Source organism: Sinohyriopsis cumingii, chromosome 1 (genome assembly GCF_028554795.1).
Source record: "Sinohyriopsis cumingii isolate HCF-2022 chromosome 1, ASM2855479v2, whole genome shotgun sequence".
NCBI lineage: Eukaryota > Metazoa > Mollusca > Bivalvia > Unionida > Unionidae > Sinohyriopsis > Sinohyriopsis cumingii.
In genome coordinates this window covers 31,522,235-31,539,267 of record NC_142961.1, presented here as the reverse complement: position 1 = coordinate 31,539,267, position 17,033 = coordinate 31,522,235, and the positions used below count along the sequence as shown (strand labels likewise).

General features: G+C 38.8%; 1 protein-coding gene across 1 annotated transcript in view; it reads right to left on the bottom strand.

Moving 5' to 3' along the window:
- Positions 1–5,588: 5,588 nt before the first annotated feature.
- The window catches only part of LOC149806644 (calcyphosin-like protein), a 65,680-nt gene continuing 54,235 nt past the window's right edge, over positions 5,589–17,033 (bottom strand). Inside the window, exon 5 of the mRNA XM_089956055.1 lies at positions 5,589–5,930. Coding sequence (XP_089812181.1) covers positions 5,829–5,930 — 102 coding nt within the window. The 3' untranslated portion in view covers positions 5,589–5,828. The remainder of the gene's footprint in view (positions 5,931–17,033) is intronic.

Below are 17,033 nucleotides of genomic sequence, written 5' to 3'. Positions count from 1 at the left end.
TTCCAAATGACATGCTATTAAAACCCAAAAGTATCTATTGCAGATTAACTGTGGCCTTAGTATATTTAGAAGGGGTCATTCACCTCCTAAACCTGGCGTAGGAATAGGAGATGATGCCAGGAAGATAGACCAGCAAGTAGATCTCCACTTTTTTTGGACATTCCTGATAGTGGAAAAATGTCGAGAAAAAGCGGAGATCCACTTATTGGTCTACCAGGAAGAATGCGACTGGTGAAGACAACTGGCATATATAAGAAAGGGTCAAACAGCGGTGTCGGACGTGATGGAGGGAGAAAAGGTAGAAGAGAGGTCATGAGATGTTTTTAAGCATATATTCCAAGACTGGCCTGCATCAGATCAGAATTATGCCCCCACCCCCGAATGGTATCAAACACGACAATCACATGCAAGATTACTCTCATTATTATAAGTGGATCTAGCTGTCCACTGCCTGGATGATATAGGAATATATTCCAACTATTATATAAATCGGATTAGAAGTATGATCTCCAAAGTGGTATCAAGTCAAGCCATTCAGATGAAAGATCACTGCGTTGTATGTGTTGATCTCGCTCACTATTGAAATCATCGGAAATATCGATGATACAAGTTCACATTTCAAGTTTGATTCATATCAAATCAGAAATAGGGCTTCCGTCCAGAGTGGTAACGTACTCGACCAATTAGATGCAAGATCACCACATACGTGTCCATTTATCTTGCTCATATTTAACTTCTCCTATATATATATATATATATATATATATATATATATATATATATATATATATATATATATATATATATGATACAAGCATGAATTCCAAGTTTAATCAAAATATGATCAGAAGTCCAGTCTCCAGAGTAGTAACAAGTCAGTCAATCAAATCCAAGATAACCTCAGTAATATGTGTGGTTCTTACTCATTTTCGAATACATCTGAGATCTTAAAGATGCAAGCAAATATTCCAAATTTGATTAAAACTGGACCAGAAATGAAGCCTCCAGAGTGGTAACAAGCCGAAGCCGGTGTGCAAAATTGTTTCATTAATATGCTCGAATCTCGCTCGAGTGAAATCAGATCCGATGGACTCCGAGGTGGTAATAGAGCTGTTGACAGACGGACGACTGACGCAAGGCCTTACAACATGCTCAACTGCCCCAATGGCCATACGAGGTAAAATTTACTGTCGCATAATACCGTTCGGTTTACATCACATACCTAGATTAAACTAAGAGGATGACTTGCACCAAAATCTTCAAAGTGTGTTATCTCATTTGGTAGCGATAGCACAACTGCCACAAAGTTGGTAATCTGGCAGGTAAAATTCCACATGGAGGAAACTACGCTTTCATAAATGTATGGCACCCAATTTAGATAAATGTGTAACGATCTTTCTTCACACCGACTTTTGAGATCTACCTTTTCTTTTCGGGAGTGGAGCCTGAATTTTCGCTTTGTTAAATTCGGCTCTTAATTAGCTGGAAAAGAATATTCTTGCTCTGATTTACAGTATTTCGCACCCCACCCCCTTATATCCATTACTTTATTTATTATTTCAAGAATTTAAATTATCTCGAGGCCAAGGAAAAAATATACCCGGGCTCAAAAAGAAATTTACCTCTCCCCCTCCCTCCCGAAAGTGAAATGATAGGCATTTAGTACTGACATAGACGATTTCTTAAATTCGCTGGAGGAAAAAGTCAAGAATTCTTTACTGCGCTGTGATGAAACACAGCGCAGACGATGCTTACAAGTACGCGGCACACGTAACAATGTGCCGAATTTGTACATGATACATATTTGTGCCTCCATACACAGTTTCTTTCACTCTTGTTTTGGATTGGAATTTGATATGTGATCCAAAAGAAGATCCAGTCAGCTTCCCCCGTACACTAATCCGCGGAGATGATGCACTGAGACTGAGATTACACAGGGGTCCAAACAGCCATATGGCAACGGTATATTCTGAAAGAGTATGAAATGTGAGGAACGTAGACTTGCGTTTGGAGTCCGGTAGAAGCCTAGAGCCAGAAGGTCAAAGGTAAAGGTCACTGAAAATTTGTTCTACACAAAACATTTAGTTGTCATCAATGTGGCCTCACCAACGTGTGTGGATGAATTGAACTTTGGGTAAGAAAGAAGCATATTGATTTTCAGGGATTAAAGGTCAAGGTCACTCTGAAATGGCTTTTGCTTAAAAACTTTATTTCTAGATCACGGACCTTACTAAAATTTATAGAAGGCTTTCAGAGAGGCTTGTTGAATTTGGGGTCACACGATCAAAAGTCAAGGTTGTTGGTAATCAAAGAGCAATGGGATTTAGATCACGGACTTTGACAAAAGATTATGGAAGGCATTCACTGAAGGTATAAACGAGGCTTGTTGATTTAGGGGTCACTCGATCTTAATTCAAGACTGTTGTCAATCCCATGATAACATTTTGTTGTGGAAACTATGCCTTCACTGAACTTTACGAATGGCGTACACTGAGGATTATAAAGAAAGCAAAATATTTTGGGTTTGAAATGTGATAGATCACGGTAATGGTAATTCTAAAAGGATTCTGCACAGTCGATTTAGTTCAAAATCGTATACCTTGACCAAAGATCTAGGTCACTGAAACCCGCTGGTCAATCGTCTCCAGGGTCAATCATGCCCTAATAGTGTCTGCACTAAAGGCTATTAAACACGGGGTTTGCGTAAACTTTGCCGTTCACCGTAACTCCTGTTGGGTGTTGTTTTTATTTTGGAGAAGATTGTTGAATTTTATTTTAAAATTTGCCATCCTTACGATGGACAGATTTTAGATGTTTTATAAAATAAAATGTACAAGAAAGGATTCAAAATAATTTTGTTCAAATCTGTCATAAACAAACTACTTGGAAGTATACGCAGCTTCAAATTACAGGTAGGAGGCCGTGCTTGCATAAGGAAAACTGTGTATGAGTTTAAACTGACACTTCATAATGTACTGGCTTCTGAAAGGCTGTGGACTTCGTTCACATGATTTCTTTTATATCCGAGTTCTGTCGGATTTGTTTTGCATACAAGCTTATGGACTTTGCTGCTTACGACAAGCTTTAGTTTCTTCCCAAAAAGTACAGTACCTAGCCTTTCGTCTAAAAGCAGAGGAGATCGCATTTTCAACCGTCCGTCCACCGCACATTCCTTTCCTTCTTAAGTTAAATGCCATTTGAGTGATTTGCGAAACATTTTGAAGACTAATTTATTTATGTACCATACTCAGCTCAATGATATTAGGATATAATGCGTACTTTATCTGGGGTGCTTTCTTCAACGTCAAGGTGAGATGTAAGCATTTTCACATTAGACGATGATAAGGGAGCAGGAATGGGGGCATACATCTACTGAATTCGCTTGTTTATAACTGCTTCGTGAATTACTAAAGATAATATGTATAATTAAATCTTTGCTTCCCAGTCAAAGGCAAAGTTTTTTAAGGATAATTAAAAACATATGTTGATTTACACACGCGTATGTGGGTGTTCACGTAAAAATATAATCTTGTGTTTAGATGGTATCCAAAAAACATGTTAAGACTTAACTAAAAATAATTTTGAAACAAAGTAAAGTAAAGTATTTCCGATAAATAAAGATTTTATTATCATTTATACTGTGCAAGTCACGTGTCAAGTTGAATACCTCCTTATTTAATACTGGAAGTAAAATTTTAATGTGTTTACATGGATAGTATGTAACTTTACACAAACTAAAACTACCAGCAACTCACTATGAACTATCTAAAAAGTAATCAGAGAAAATTCTGTGAGTTGAGAACAGTTGTAAAACAAACTTGATGAACGGGATAGCATCACCACAGTACGTTTATAAAACATGTAACAACTAAAGAATAGACAATAAAACATGCAGTTAATAAATATATTCAGTACAGTTTACCTATTCACCTTGAAATAGATATTTGAATAATACAGATCATTACACTACCATGGATTGTTTATGGATTCAGGCTAAAGAACTTTGTTACATTGCTCAAAATTATGAAAACACTATCATTTTTTTTTCTTCCATTTGACACTTTTCAGCCGCAAAATAGATTCATACATTTGTGTTCAATAAATCGTAAATGTGAACAAATCAAACATACAAAATGTACCTATTAAAATGATTTATGATCTTGAGTGGGGATGGGATCAGTAGGGCTGATTTTTGCACTGAACTATCAGCTTTGTTCATTGTTGCATAGTGATTGGTATATAGAATGTAGGTATCTTTGAAATTACAAATACACATAATAAATAGATGCAGGGAAAATCCCTGTCAAATGAATGAAGACACAATCTAAGAAACTCCAGGTACTCTCACTCTGTAGCTAAAAATTCCAGTGATTTGATCTCCCACCCCTCGATCCATGAAGATACCTGATGAAAAACTGAAAAGTCAGAGCTCTACTGTAAAAGGAGACACCAGATGAAGAACTTGGTCTCCAAAACTCTACCACAAAAGGAGATACAGGCTGAAGAGTCTAAAAGGCCAAAACTCCACTTTATTAGGGGACTAATTTCACCTGGTCCCAGTCTGGGTTTAGCTGCCATCTAGGAAATATTCAACTATCGGTATCTGATTGTCTGGTTGGGCCTGAGTGATAGATGAAGCTTGACACATGATTGATATCAGCATTTGTTAGGGGTTCACACTTTATAACTACTCTATGCTTGGTTGACCAATAACAGCTATGCGTAGTAGATGATACCTACTCTTTCTAGCGAAACCGGTCAGTTTATCTATTCGGCCTTTGAGATGTGGATAAAAATCAAACCCATACAACTGTGAAAATATATCAATAAAAGGAATGGCGTGAGCGCACGTTTCAAGATTAAAATGTTTAATTATCCTATGGAGGAAACATTGGTCGAAGACAAAGTCTACCAAGTGATAGTGAAAGTTATAACACGATTTTGGAATGTTATTTTAGTGGCCAAATTAATGGCCCATGAAATGCGTCGTTTCTTTCAAAAATAAAGCCATGCAATATGGTAATTGGTTAAGGGACTTGGAATTTGTTAACTGTTTAAAATTCATTGGCAAAACAGCCTTATAACATTTCCTCACTGACGTTTCATCTCTCCTGCCAGTGTATTTAAATGTAAATCATGGTATTGTTTTACACAGTATTAGTTTATTCATGCAAACAAGTACATAAGTAAGAAAAGATAATAGTTGAGTACAGGTAAATATGCTACCTTTTGGGGTTTTGATGCTTATCTACTTTCATAGAATATGCAATCCAGAAATACCTCAAAAAATACGGAAAAAGTAGTTTTTACGATTAATTTTGATTTTGTATCAAAGTTTCAACAGCCGTAAAGTTTGATGATTGTATTAATTTATCAGATTGCAATCGAATGCATGGTAAAAAAGAGTCTCATTTCCGATTGCAATAAGTTAAAAGCTTTTAAAGCAAAATACGTAAAATGTAACTATTTATACCAAAATAGTTATGAAAGGCAGGAGATAGAGCTAAAGAGTGTATTTTTCTCTTCAGAATACAAACTGTTATCATACTGGGCTATTTAATTCGATGTTACGTAAGTTTTTTTTTAAGAAAACAAACCTGCATTAAGCAAACCTACCCAATATATAGTTTTCATGTAATATTCGGTGGTGATAAAAAATATTTTGATTCGAGTGTGCTTAAAGTATTTTTACCGCAATTATATTTAAATTTTTAATTTCAAGTACGTTTATGCGTTTAAGCCATCCTTATAATAAATTTTTCCAATATTCCAATATTATCTTTTCTCTCACAGTCTATTTTCACTTCCTGCGTCGTTGACAACAAATGTTATAATTTCCAGGCGCTTCTCATCATTAGGTCAAAATAAGCATCACTGTCTATACTTGCACTGACTCCGCTGTAGTAATTTAAAAATTCTACCTTTGTGATCTGCAAGAAAATAAAAAAGTTTGCAAATTTAACTTTTAATTAACCTCGTCTCGCCAATTTTGCATGGCTAATATCGGGCAAATTTCACCAAACCGGTGAATCATAAAGCACCAGAAACAATACCAAAAACACTAGCAGTGACGTTTATACGTACTGTCAATGATAAAACATGGCGAAGAATATGATAGTGCAAGAGTGATTTAAAGCGTAATCCCTAAACCGATAAGCTTGGCTTCAATCTACGTGTTCAATGTACCTTTCTGCAGTTATGTTGTACTATAAACAGTACATTTACAGAGTGTCTAACACAAGCATCTAGTCTCATTTCTATATGAATATACATGATCTTTGTTGTTGTGCGAAATGTTATATTTCTTCTGAAAAATACAAGATTGATAGATAAAATTAAGATTAAAACTGTTCGAAGAGAATTCTTACATATATTTAGTTCTTGGAAAACTTTGCAGCATTCAGATATTTGTCTTTTAAAAATATTCATTCTTTTCATTAGGCCTAGGACTATTGTTTGACATTACACTGGTTTCGATTCCTTTCTCTACGTTTTTTGTTAACATCCTTCTTCTGATGGAATATGTGAGATCAACTTTGCACATTTTATTTTCCACGAAAGTCCTAAATGAGAACATTTGATCTATTTTGCGCGTAATAAAGCAGCCAGAAAGTCAACAACATTTTTGTCAAGTATATCGAATTAAATCAGTGTGGCGCATGTGATTTTTCCCCCTTCTCTTGGTAATCCCTTCTCCAAATATTTATTTTTATTACCGCATTACTATCTCACCATTTCAATCTTTGAAGATTTGGGGGAAAGGGTAATGACCCTCTACTTAAATCGTGCCCAGAAATCGACCAGGCACCAATAAACAACTGTACTGAGTTGAACAACGATAATACAATATATATTTGAGAGAAGGTGGTCTTTCCTTTCTTTTTTCACATGCTTCTCTAAATCACAATATCTTTCAAATGAAGTAATCCTGGAAATTGAAATCAGAACTCTTGGAGTTGACAAATGCGTACCATTTAATCTCTATATAAAAAAAATATAGCCCAAGTTGCCTTGCTTTTCTTACACTTTGTAAAACATTATTAAACTCCCCCGTCAAACACCACACACACACGATCTCTTTATAGTTAGTTAAAATTATGTACTGGAAATGCTTAAAATGTAGAGTCTCAAGAGGCTTCGCCTTCTGTCCCCTCCCCGTTCCGTCACACAGACCCGTGCCTATTTGTTTAGGTCCCCTCCCCTCCCGCAAATGATATTTCTGGATCTGCCTCTGAAAAATTTGCTCCATTAAAGACAAAATATTACATATTTCGTTCAGATCCGATCGAAAACGGCACCATATGCGAGTTTTCAGGTAAAGTTAATCACATTTTAATCCGATAAAAAAAAAAAAAACTCAACGACCTATCACTCTTTTCTATACTATTTATAGATCTTAGAAATTGCGCTAGCCAAAAATTATGAATCATTTCGGAGAGAGAGAGAGAGAGAGAGAGAGAGAGAGAGAGAGAGAGAGATGATGATGATGATGATGATGATGATGATGATACAGACAGATCATTAGGTTACGAATTAGAGAACGAGGCTAAATTGGACGTACAAGGTCGAGAGGGATAAATCGAGGACTCTAACACGTCAGGGAGGCTTGACCGTAGACTAGCGTGCTGTTCCTCTCTGCTGCTGTAGACGAGCAGGGAACGACCGGTGGTAGATCGTCGTTGCTTGTCTGAGTGGGGGTGCAGGATCACGAGCAAAACAATAGTAGCTGCTGGCGACAGGTCTCTTGACCGAAAATTGTATAGAGACCAATGCGATATCGTGACCGATGATCGTGTAGAATAATTGTATACAAAAACCATGTGGCTCCCTCTGCGCATGTGCAAAGAACTTTTTAAATCTAACCACATCCATATTGCCAGAACACCAAGTCTAATGTATATTTCTCAGCGTGTGTGTATCAACGCAATTGAAGACAATCAAAAGATTGCAGTTATTTCTGATGACTTTAGGAATCTGAGTGTATCGTTGTGTGATGTAGATCACGTCGGTATTTTTACGTCTACCTCGTGAAAATATCCGGGCTGGATTTGTCTTTTTGTCGAGCATGACATCGTCGTGCACAAATACATTGTTAATGCTACCATCAAGATCGTCGGCCGAAGGAGCATCATTGATGTCGGTAATAAAATTAATAATATCATCATCATCCTCTTTCAGCGACTTTCCACTTTCATTGAATTTCTTAAGAACACTATAGCATCGCTGATCATCTACAGATGGTGCCATTAAATAAAGTTTGTTCCACTTGAGCCATCTTATTATCAGGATGAGTAGCAACTGAGCTTTACCTGACCCAGATGGTCCGATTATACTTCCTCCAATGGAGTTGGGCAATGCGGGATGTTGCTTGACTGATTCTTGCTCTCGTGTCGCAGAAAAGTCAATAACATTCATATTAGTACAAATAAGATAAGTATATGAATTTGTGTTCGATGCAAAGGTTTCACCGATACCAGAAAATTCACAAATACGACGACAAAAAATCGTTGACGTGCGCTTACAGGCAAGTGCGTGAAATATGTAACAAAAAATACAAATTTGTGTCACTTTCGCAAGCGAAAAGCGGTGGTAAAATCGCTGATGCACTCAAGGAAATTGGCAGAAACTCCATAGGCTAAGTATCCTGGTGAGAAGTATCTTCCGGGATATAATTATTGTGGTCCTGGAACCTGACTTGATATTAGACTTGACGAAAAAATCAACCAAAACCAGGAGAATATCCAGTGAATGCGACTGATCAAGCGTGCCATGCTCATGATGTCGCATATAAAAATCAAGATCTAAAACAACGACACATTGCAGACGTAAAGTTGATTCACACATTGAAGTCTGTAAAAAAATAATCAGTAAGAGAATCGCTCGCCATTTGGAGTCTGTAAAAAAATAATCTGTAAGAGAATCGCTCGCCATTTGGCTGATAAGATCGGCAATTAGTGGTAAGTTAGCCTAGGGTCCGGCAATTGATCGTCCATAATTATAATAATGCAGTCATACTGGAGGAGTAGAGCGGCAAACTCGCTGATTCAGCAGGTGTCTCGCGTGGTGTTGCTGCAGATTGGTTAGACCGACATGCAATACAGCATATTTAGCTACCACCGCCTAAAACGATTCAGCACGGACGGTCTGATGTTAGCACGCCCAACGAAGTTCGTCAGACAGGTATTTTATTTTGCCACATGATACTATTATAACTGGCAAACGTCAAAAACACATATAAATACGCGTTAAAGGTCGTCGACGCTGTCAGCAGATACAAAGAAGCAGAGCCACTATTAACTAAAATATCATTTCAAGTTTCAGCTGAGTTTGAACGAATTTATCAATTGCGATGGTCACAGTTGCTACATGTTGATCCTGCTAAAGAATTTCTTGGTGCAGTAATATCTCTGATGAAACAACACAATGTGAAAATCAGACGAGGAAACACTGCGGTAAATCGCGAGATCAGGAAATCGTTGTACGATTTAATCGAACACTTGCTGAGCGACTGTTTGGGCATAAGTATGCCCATGAATGACTAAGCATGGACAAATCTCGTGAATGGGTTGCAAGACTACCTCGCGTGATAACCGCGTGATACAACTCGTGGAATTTCTATGATGCCCATCAATGCGACTACGAAGAAACACAAACTAGTGAGCGTGCGTGCGCGCCAGCGACATTACTCTTCCTCACCAGTACTCGATAACATGACTGTCAGGTATTTATATGAACCTGGCGTACTTGAATGTGTTAAAAAAAGAGCAACCGATCTTATCTGGAGTGTAAGCACACAAAATTTTCAGCGTGGTAAGATCGACTCGTCGGCCTGCAATCAAAAGACTAGATTCAACGGCTCCTCAACGTCGATTTGTCCGTGAACAATTACAGGTAATTCCTGAAGATACTCAATTATTACTAGCATCGATTCGCTAGCGCATCATGGCACTGGCTCCGGGAGGGAGGGGGTTGTTCCCCCGACGTCGGTTACACTCAAAGCATGTCAGCATCACATTTTCGCATGTGTGGCCGATGGGCAATGACCGATGGCACAGTAAAACAATTACTCAGTAACTGTTCTATGACACTCATGTCATCGGTGTATTCAGTATGATAACGATCACCGGACTGCGTCACATTTCATCAAATCCATGACTGCTTGACTTTGATTGCTAGCCATCTGGCTGCTGAAATTCAGCACTCTCAGACAACCATACCGACACAGGGTCGCGCTCGCTAATATTCCTGATGCTCTCAACAATCTTACCATAGTTTGATCGTTTTCTTCCCCGGAAATATTGTTATACTCGACGTCTAGGCGTGTGCGTTATGGTCAATTATTACTACTGGAGAACCCATCGATTGATACTTTTCCCCGTCAAAGATTTCATTGGTTATCTTTCTTACCTCTATTGGGAATTTCAATTTCTTCTCAAACTCAGCAATATCTTTTATTGTGGCTCCACGCGTTCTAACACCTTCTGCCCATTCATGTATTATTTGTTTTGCGTCGCAGATCTGTTGAACCATTTCCTAGGAACGCGTTCATGAAGTATTCTGTGATTCACTGGGCTACACAGTTGGCAATAATGCTGCCATTCTTCGCGCCGACATAAGTGTCCTTGGAGCTGACAGCGAGTGATCGCGCATCGGACGAAGAACATCAATATTAGGTTCATTGAATGGATAAATCGCGTAAAAAACTGCCGTCACAGGATACGCACGCACATAATATAGTCTGTCGATACCAGTCAGCATCCCTGGTCTAGAATTTCTAACTAACGCGACAATGCCTTGACGATATTTTGATTCCCAAACAGGGTCAAATTTATCACAGATAATCCAAGTTATATCAGAGTCTCTACCGACGTCAACGTTGCCAGTGAAAACGTCACCGACGGCAACGATAAATTTTATTCTGAAAAATTATCTATGCCCGACAGCTAAATAATCGATTATTGTCGTTGTCGTTGGTTGTTCATCGCAGCTTCGATGAAAATGTCATCTTACTTAATTCTGAACGTTGACCATACATGCGCTGTATCATCACTCCTGAACTCGTTCTTGGCCCTACGGATATGACTGAGTAATTACAAATATTGTACTCTCAGATAGATCCGGCGCTTGATTAATATGTCGAGATAGAACTTGGAGCGTGAAGGCTTGAGTGTAGATAGTCTTACAAACTCCTCCATTATATAATTAAGGCAAATATGTCTTTTAATTAAATGTCATCCTATATTAATATACAATGATTTTACGAGCAAAAAAAGTTCCAAACGGCTGATGATTCGAGACACAACGCCGTGTTCAAAACCTTTTTTTTCTACGATTTTTGCAGTTATCATGAACAGAGTGTGCGGCGAGTGAGTTTAAGGCCAAAACCATGTATGAAATGTGGAATTGTTGTGAGAGGAAAAACACAACTTTGTGTAGTGTGCGACGGCAGAAAATACAGAACTTTTATGATTTTAAAAAATGATGCCCAGGCTACTAGCAGAAGCCCGGCCCAAAGTGTTCGTACCATTAGTGTTCCAATTAAGGACGTTAAAGACTATCTCAGTATATTTTCTAAGTAATTAGATTGCAGAGCCATAATATTTCCCTTATAATATACAATTATAATTTAGACACAAATGTAGCAAGAATTCAGAACGCATCCAGTCATCAAGAATTATTAGACGTCGCATGCAGATGTGATTATGAACTGCCGACGGCGAAGACCGGTTGGTTATGTTATTAATACGGGTTATCGCAGGTTCAGTGTTGGAAAAAGACATTATCTCTCACACGGATTTGTTTAAGAGTATTTTAATGGCTTGATCAGCGACGGTTTTCGTCAACCACATCGATGGCGATACACGTAATAATTCCTTACACAAGTTTGAAGCTATGAAGCAGAGCCAAACTTGTAAAAGAGGTGAAACGGGGAGAGTGGGATCAACGGGCAGTTAGCTCTGTAAATTTACAGACAGGTGAAGAAAAAGTAGTTCAATCTGTATACTCAGCTGAAAAAGATTTTGGATTTTGCCGAACTTCAGTACGACGTGTAGCAGAAGGCATACTTAATTCGACATGATCTAGGAATAATTAATTAGCAAATAAGATTTAAATAACTCACGCAGAACGCGGATCTTTAGCGACTTGCGATTGACGACGGAAACTATAAACATAACGACTTGTGTGAAAACAGTGTATATATATATTTTTTTTTTTGCGTGTGAGCATGAACGGTTCAGCAATCTGGACAAACTCCCAGTCAGGTAGAATTTCAATCAAGCTAAAAAAAAGTATTTTAATATGTCTCCGAAGATTATTATCTAAAAGGCAAGTAAACTTGTGTATTTAAGGGAGATAGCTCTGCAGGGACTAAAGCCCCCCCCCCCCCCCCGACTAAACAGTACATCGATTGTCGTCAAGCCACACCCACGAATTGTACAACCGCTGATAAGAGAGAACAAGACATCACGTTCTAATTTTGTCTGCGTTTTTTATAGATGCAGACGAAATCAGAATACATGTTCCTTCATGACATGGACTTGCATTTGTAAACGCCTGATTCTGTATGCCTACATATGAAACATATCATATATCCCCCGGGGAATTCGGTGTTTTAGTCATGAAAGGGTTTCGATTGTTTTCTCATCAGTATAATTAAAGAAATGGCTATTTCATGCTCCGCACATAACCTATTACTATAATAAAATCAATCTCGGATAAACGGATTGGTCTTACAATTAGTAATTCGCACCACGGGACATGAAATAGCCCATATTTTGGTTTGGATGTACCGGCTGTTTTTTAATTGATGAACTCGCCGAAAAATTGCATCGCAGCCATTTCCATACCTGAATAAGGGTGGTAAGATTACCTCATTTCTTTCAGCAGTGTGTAAATTGTATATATACAACTTTCGAGTATATGATTTTGAAAGTAGAAACAAGGAAAATCAGTAGAGTGTCTAAATGCCAAAACAAAATGGCTGGCAATCAGTACGGGTTCGAATCACAACGACGAAAGAAAATTATTTTTCTATATAAGTAGGAGACTGCTGGACTGGGGGGCAGGGATGGTTGTGAGTATAATTTGAAATCCAACTTGGTGAAATAACGATCGGCGTAAATTATTTGACTGGGTATTAAAAATTCCCGGGGACAGTCAGGTCGTTTAGATCGCCGTCTGAACCTGCTATAATGTCCTTTGACAATCTAGGGATTCACGGGGGGGGGGGGGGGGGGGGGCAGTATCGACGCATAAATTAACGCTAATCGGCAACGATCCGCTGTCGTAGGTATTCATTGGGGTATTCGTGTACGTAGTTGGAAAATAGTAAGTCGCCGACAATGCGTACATGTTCATCATGGGCTGCTGTGTTCATTTAATTTATCATTCGCACATGTTAATAGTTGCTTTGCTATGATATTAAGAATACCATCAACACCTGCCATAACAGCAACACCAATTCCTATCCCTGATGCTACCACGTATGTGGTTGATAATGCGCCGATTAACGCCATGGTTTCTGCGACGACAGCCGAGTATGCGTATACAACAACGTCAATGACAGTAATGCGTCTGCAGTATTGTGTTCGTTTCGCTGTGTGCTCATTGATGCTATTTTTTTCAGCGATGCCTGCCACGAACTCGCTTGTTCAAACCTGTAGGATTGTGTGATACGGCGAAACCATCACTAATTGTTATTATCCAGGTCAATATAGTGATGTCGTTGTTGTCCACGTATTTCTTCGTTGTAACGTCATCGTCTGATACTGGTTCTCTCAAATTAGCAGTTATATTTCCGCTCATGTTGAGTTCACCAGTCGTTGTATCTCCGGTTTTCGCAACACGTCTAAAGATTTCTCCTATGGTCGCTCCGATTGATACACTTGATTCGTTATTCTTCTGCCATCAGTAAATACCAAGATGTTATCGTTGGTCGCACTTGAAACTCGCAGGATAATACTGACCCGCTTGAAATTGCTCGTCTTTAGCCGCCCACGCTGATCCTGAAAAACAACAACCTCATCCTGGTCAACCTCGGCATGGCGCATAATATCAGCAAGCTCCACTTGTGTCATATTTTGACAAATCAACATCACCAGGTTTCTTTACTCTGACGGGAGATCTTCCATAAATATTTACCATTATAAACTCCTAACCTGTTTAAAACGACCGCTAGTGTACTCGTGCACGGATTTATACGGTGGTTCTGATGACCTTGATATAGCATCGAGTACAGCAAGTGCTTCTGTGCCGCATATAGGTGGATCTATTAATGTCTGTGTTGGTAACGTTGAATACCAGATGGTTTCGCTAGCGATTCTGGTGATGTATTTTAAAAATTCCTTTGGTGGTGCCAGTCCACACGAATCAAAATAAAAAACACTACGTGGATCAACAGCATATGCAACCCAGACAGGAATTTCCATTTAATTATATCAGTTTCAATTCGATTTGGTTGTTTTAGTAATTGATCGTGCATGAAATGCCTCTACAGTTTCTGATGCTTAATCGACGATCAGCCTCAAGTAAGTCAAAATTGGACAAGGAAAGGTTGCTTTTCTCCATCGTTAACGATGAGTTCCTGTTAGTCTCAGACCTGAGCCACGAGAGACACGACTGTACCACGAATGCGGAGTTCCCGGTAGTCTTAGACACCGCTCCCCGCTTTCTTTTGTTTTTGGAGGTCTTTAGGCAGTGTCCTTTCGCTTTCTTCAATGCCATCCTGGCTGCAGTTCCAACAGTACCGAATTCAGTTGCTTTTCCAACAGCCAGAGCTGCAGCGGAAATCAGCGCTGGTATAGCTACAAGAAGTGGAAATATACCACCTGCATTTTCTAAGTATTTAATTGCATCCACAGAAAGATCAAGTCGGTCTTTGATTTCTTGGCGTCGTTGTAGTGTGTGAACTAATTTATTTGAATCTTGCAACTCTGTTGATTTCAGTAATATTTTTATTCTTATTCCAGAATTCTTCGCTGATGACGATTTTAACATTTTAATAGGACCAAGATTCAAAGTAACATTCAAATGATGATATAACATTTACACAGCATTGTGAACGACCCAATTGCTTTGCAAGGATAGCTTGCGATTCTGTTACTTTGCAATTGGATTACATATTTCCACTAGTGCATCATTGACTTTCATTCGTCCGCCATCTCATTCGAGCAGCATTGTTTTGTATTACAGTATAACAACAATTGGTCTGTAATTATCAATAACTGCTGGTCGTGCTACACGAGCTCAGAAGTGTTTGTCGACGAGTGACTGACTGAACAAATCCAAGTGTTCAAGCGAGAATTAATAGATCGGACACAACGATGTGAAATCCCACCGAGATATCTGCAAATCAGAATCAACATCCTGATCATGCTTCATGGATGTCATCAACCGATGATACGCATGTACAACATGATTGTTTTAAAAATAAATAAAAAACACTTCTTCTGATGGTTCTTTTTGTTCATTTATTCTTAGAGAAACTTCAATAAACCCGAGAGTATGAAACACCATTGGGTTTCGCGTCTGTGAATTTACTCGGGTGTTATCCTGAAACGCTATGAATAATTGTAGTGGGGCCGAAACCCGTTAATATGATGCTATATGTCATTGAAATAGCTCAGTAGCGTTACTCTCGACACTGTTCGTGGTCATCGTCAACCATGATAACGTGGATTTGCCGTCATAATCCATGAAAGAGATGTGCCGTTGTTCTTCAGTCAGCGATAGTCGAAAATTTTGTCAGTATTACATTTCAGCATCAACTGTATCGGGGCGCCATATTGCATCATTATCGGTAGATTTTCTGACAGGCACCACCGTATGTTTGGCGCCAAAGATAACTTTTCTGATACCCCTTCCGAACCCGAAAATGTGACAGTCGAATTACACACGAAAATTCTTCATTGTCGTTTAACATCGATGGACGTGCTGCGAATCAATGGTTAAGATCTTCGTTCATCGATGCGATCTCAGTTGCAGCGGTATTCATTATCACGTTACTGCCCTCGGCGATTAGTGGTATCTTTCGCGAACATCACTGAGGGAACAGCGGACCGCGAATAATCATCGGAATATCTTGCCAGACTCGGTATTGTTGTGGCAACTTCAACATTTTCAAGGCTTGATTCAGTATTATTTCCATCAATCTTGTATGTGTCACTGTTGAACAATGCCATAACACCATTATTAACAAACCCAGCTCGATCTAAAAGTCCATATGCTGTACCATTTGCTTTCAAAAGTCGACGGTCAATATCAATGAACGCCTTCAGCGGGAAAGAAATATCTGCTTGTATCTTGGACTTGTAGTTCGATTCATCCACACGCGTCAGGTACACGCGCATCATAACAATAATACTGATAATCACGCACTGATTCATCCTTAAGGACTGGTGAGTCCATGTCAAATGCGGTATCAGATATACACTTGAACAATATATTCATACTAGCCGTTATTTAAAACGAAGTCGAGCTAGACCACTTCCTCCTCTCAGACTTGTGGTTATATTCCTTTCTCTCTCGCCGGCGGTTTGTTTTGTTAGTGTCACACCAGCTAATTCCTTTAGTCTTTCACTTGCAGCTTGATTTATTATTTTACTGACACTTTCTGGCATCACTTCGGTGCTAGGCAGTTTCACTGGCTGCGGTCGGAAAGCTGCCGGTCTACGTATTAATTGTGCGAGTCTTCGATTGAATGCTGAGAATGCTTTACAAGCAGCATCACCAACGGTGCTAATAGCCTCGTCACGAACAATATCAATAGCTTTCATTCCTAGTTGTTCTGCAATCGGAATCGCTTTTGGGGCTACCGTTCTGAACAGACCTTGAACAACATCACAGAGTCCATCTCCGTAGGTAACTTAATATATCGGTAATCGCAAATGTTTACCCTGACCGACTCAGGTCCACGATGAGCATTGTGTATGATCATATTAACTTTTTTTTGTCACTGATCTAATTGCATACCTGATGACTGTCGAGATTAGTCACTGTAGTAATCGTAGGGAATTTACTTGTGACCGAAAAAC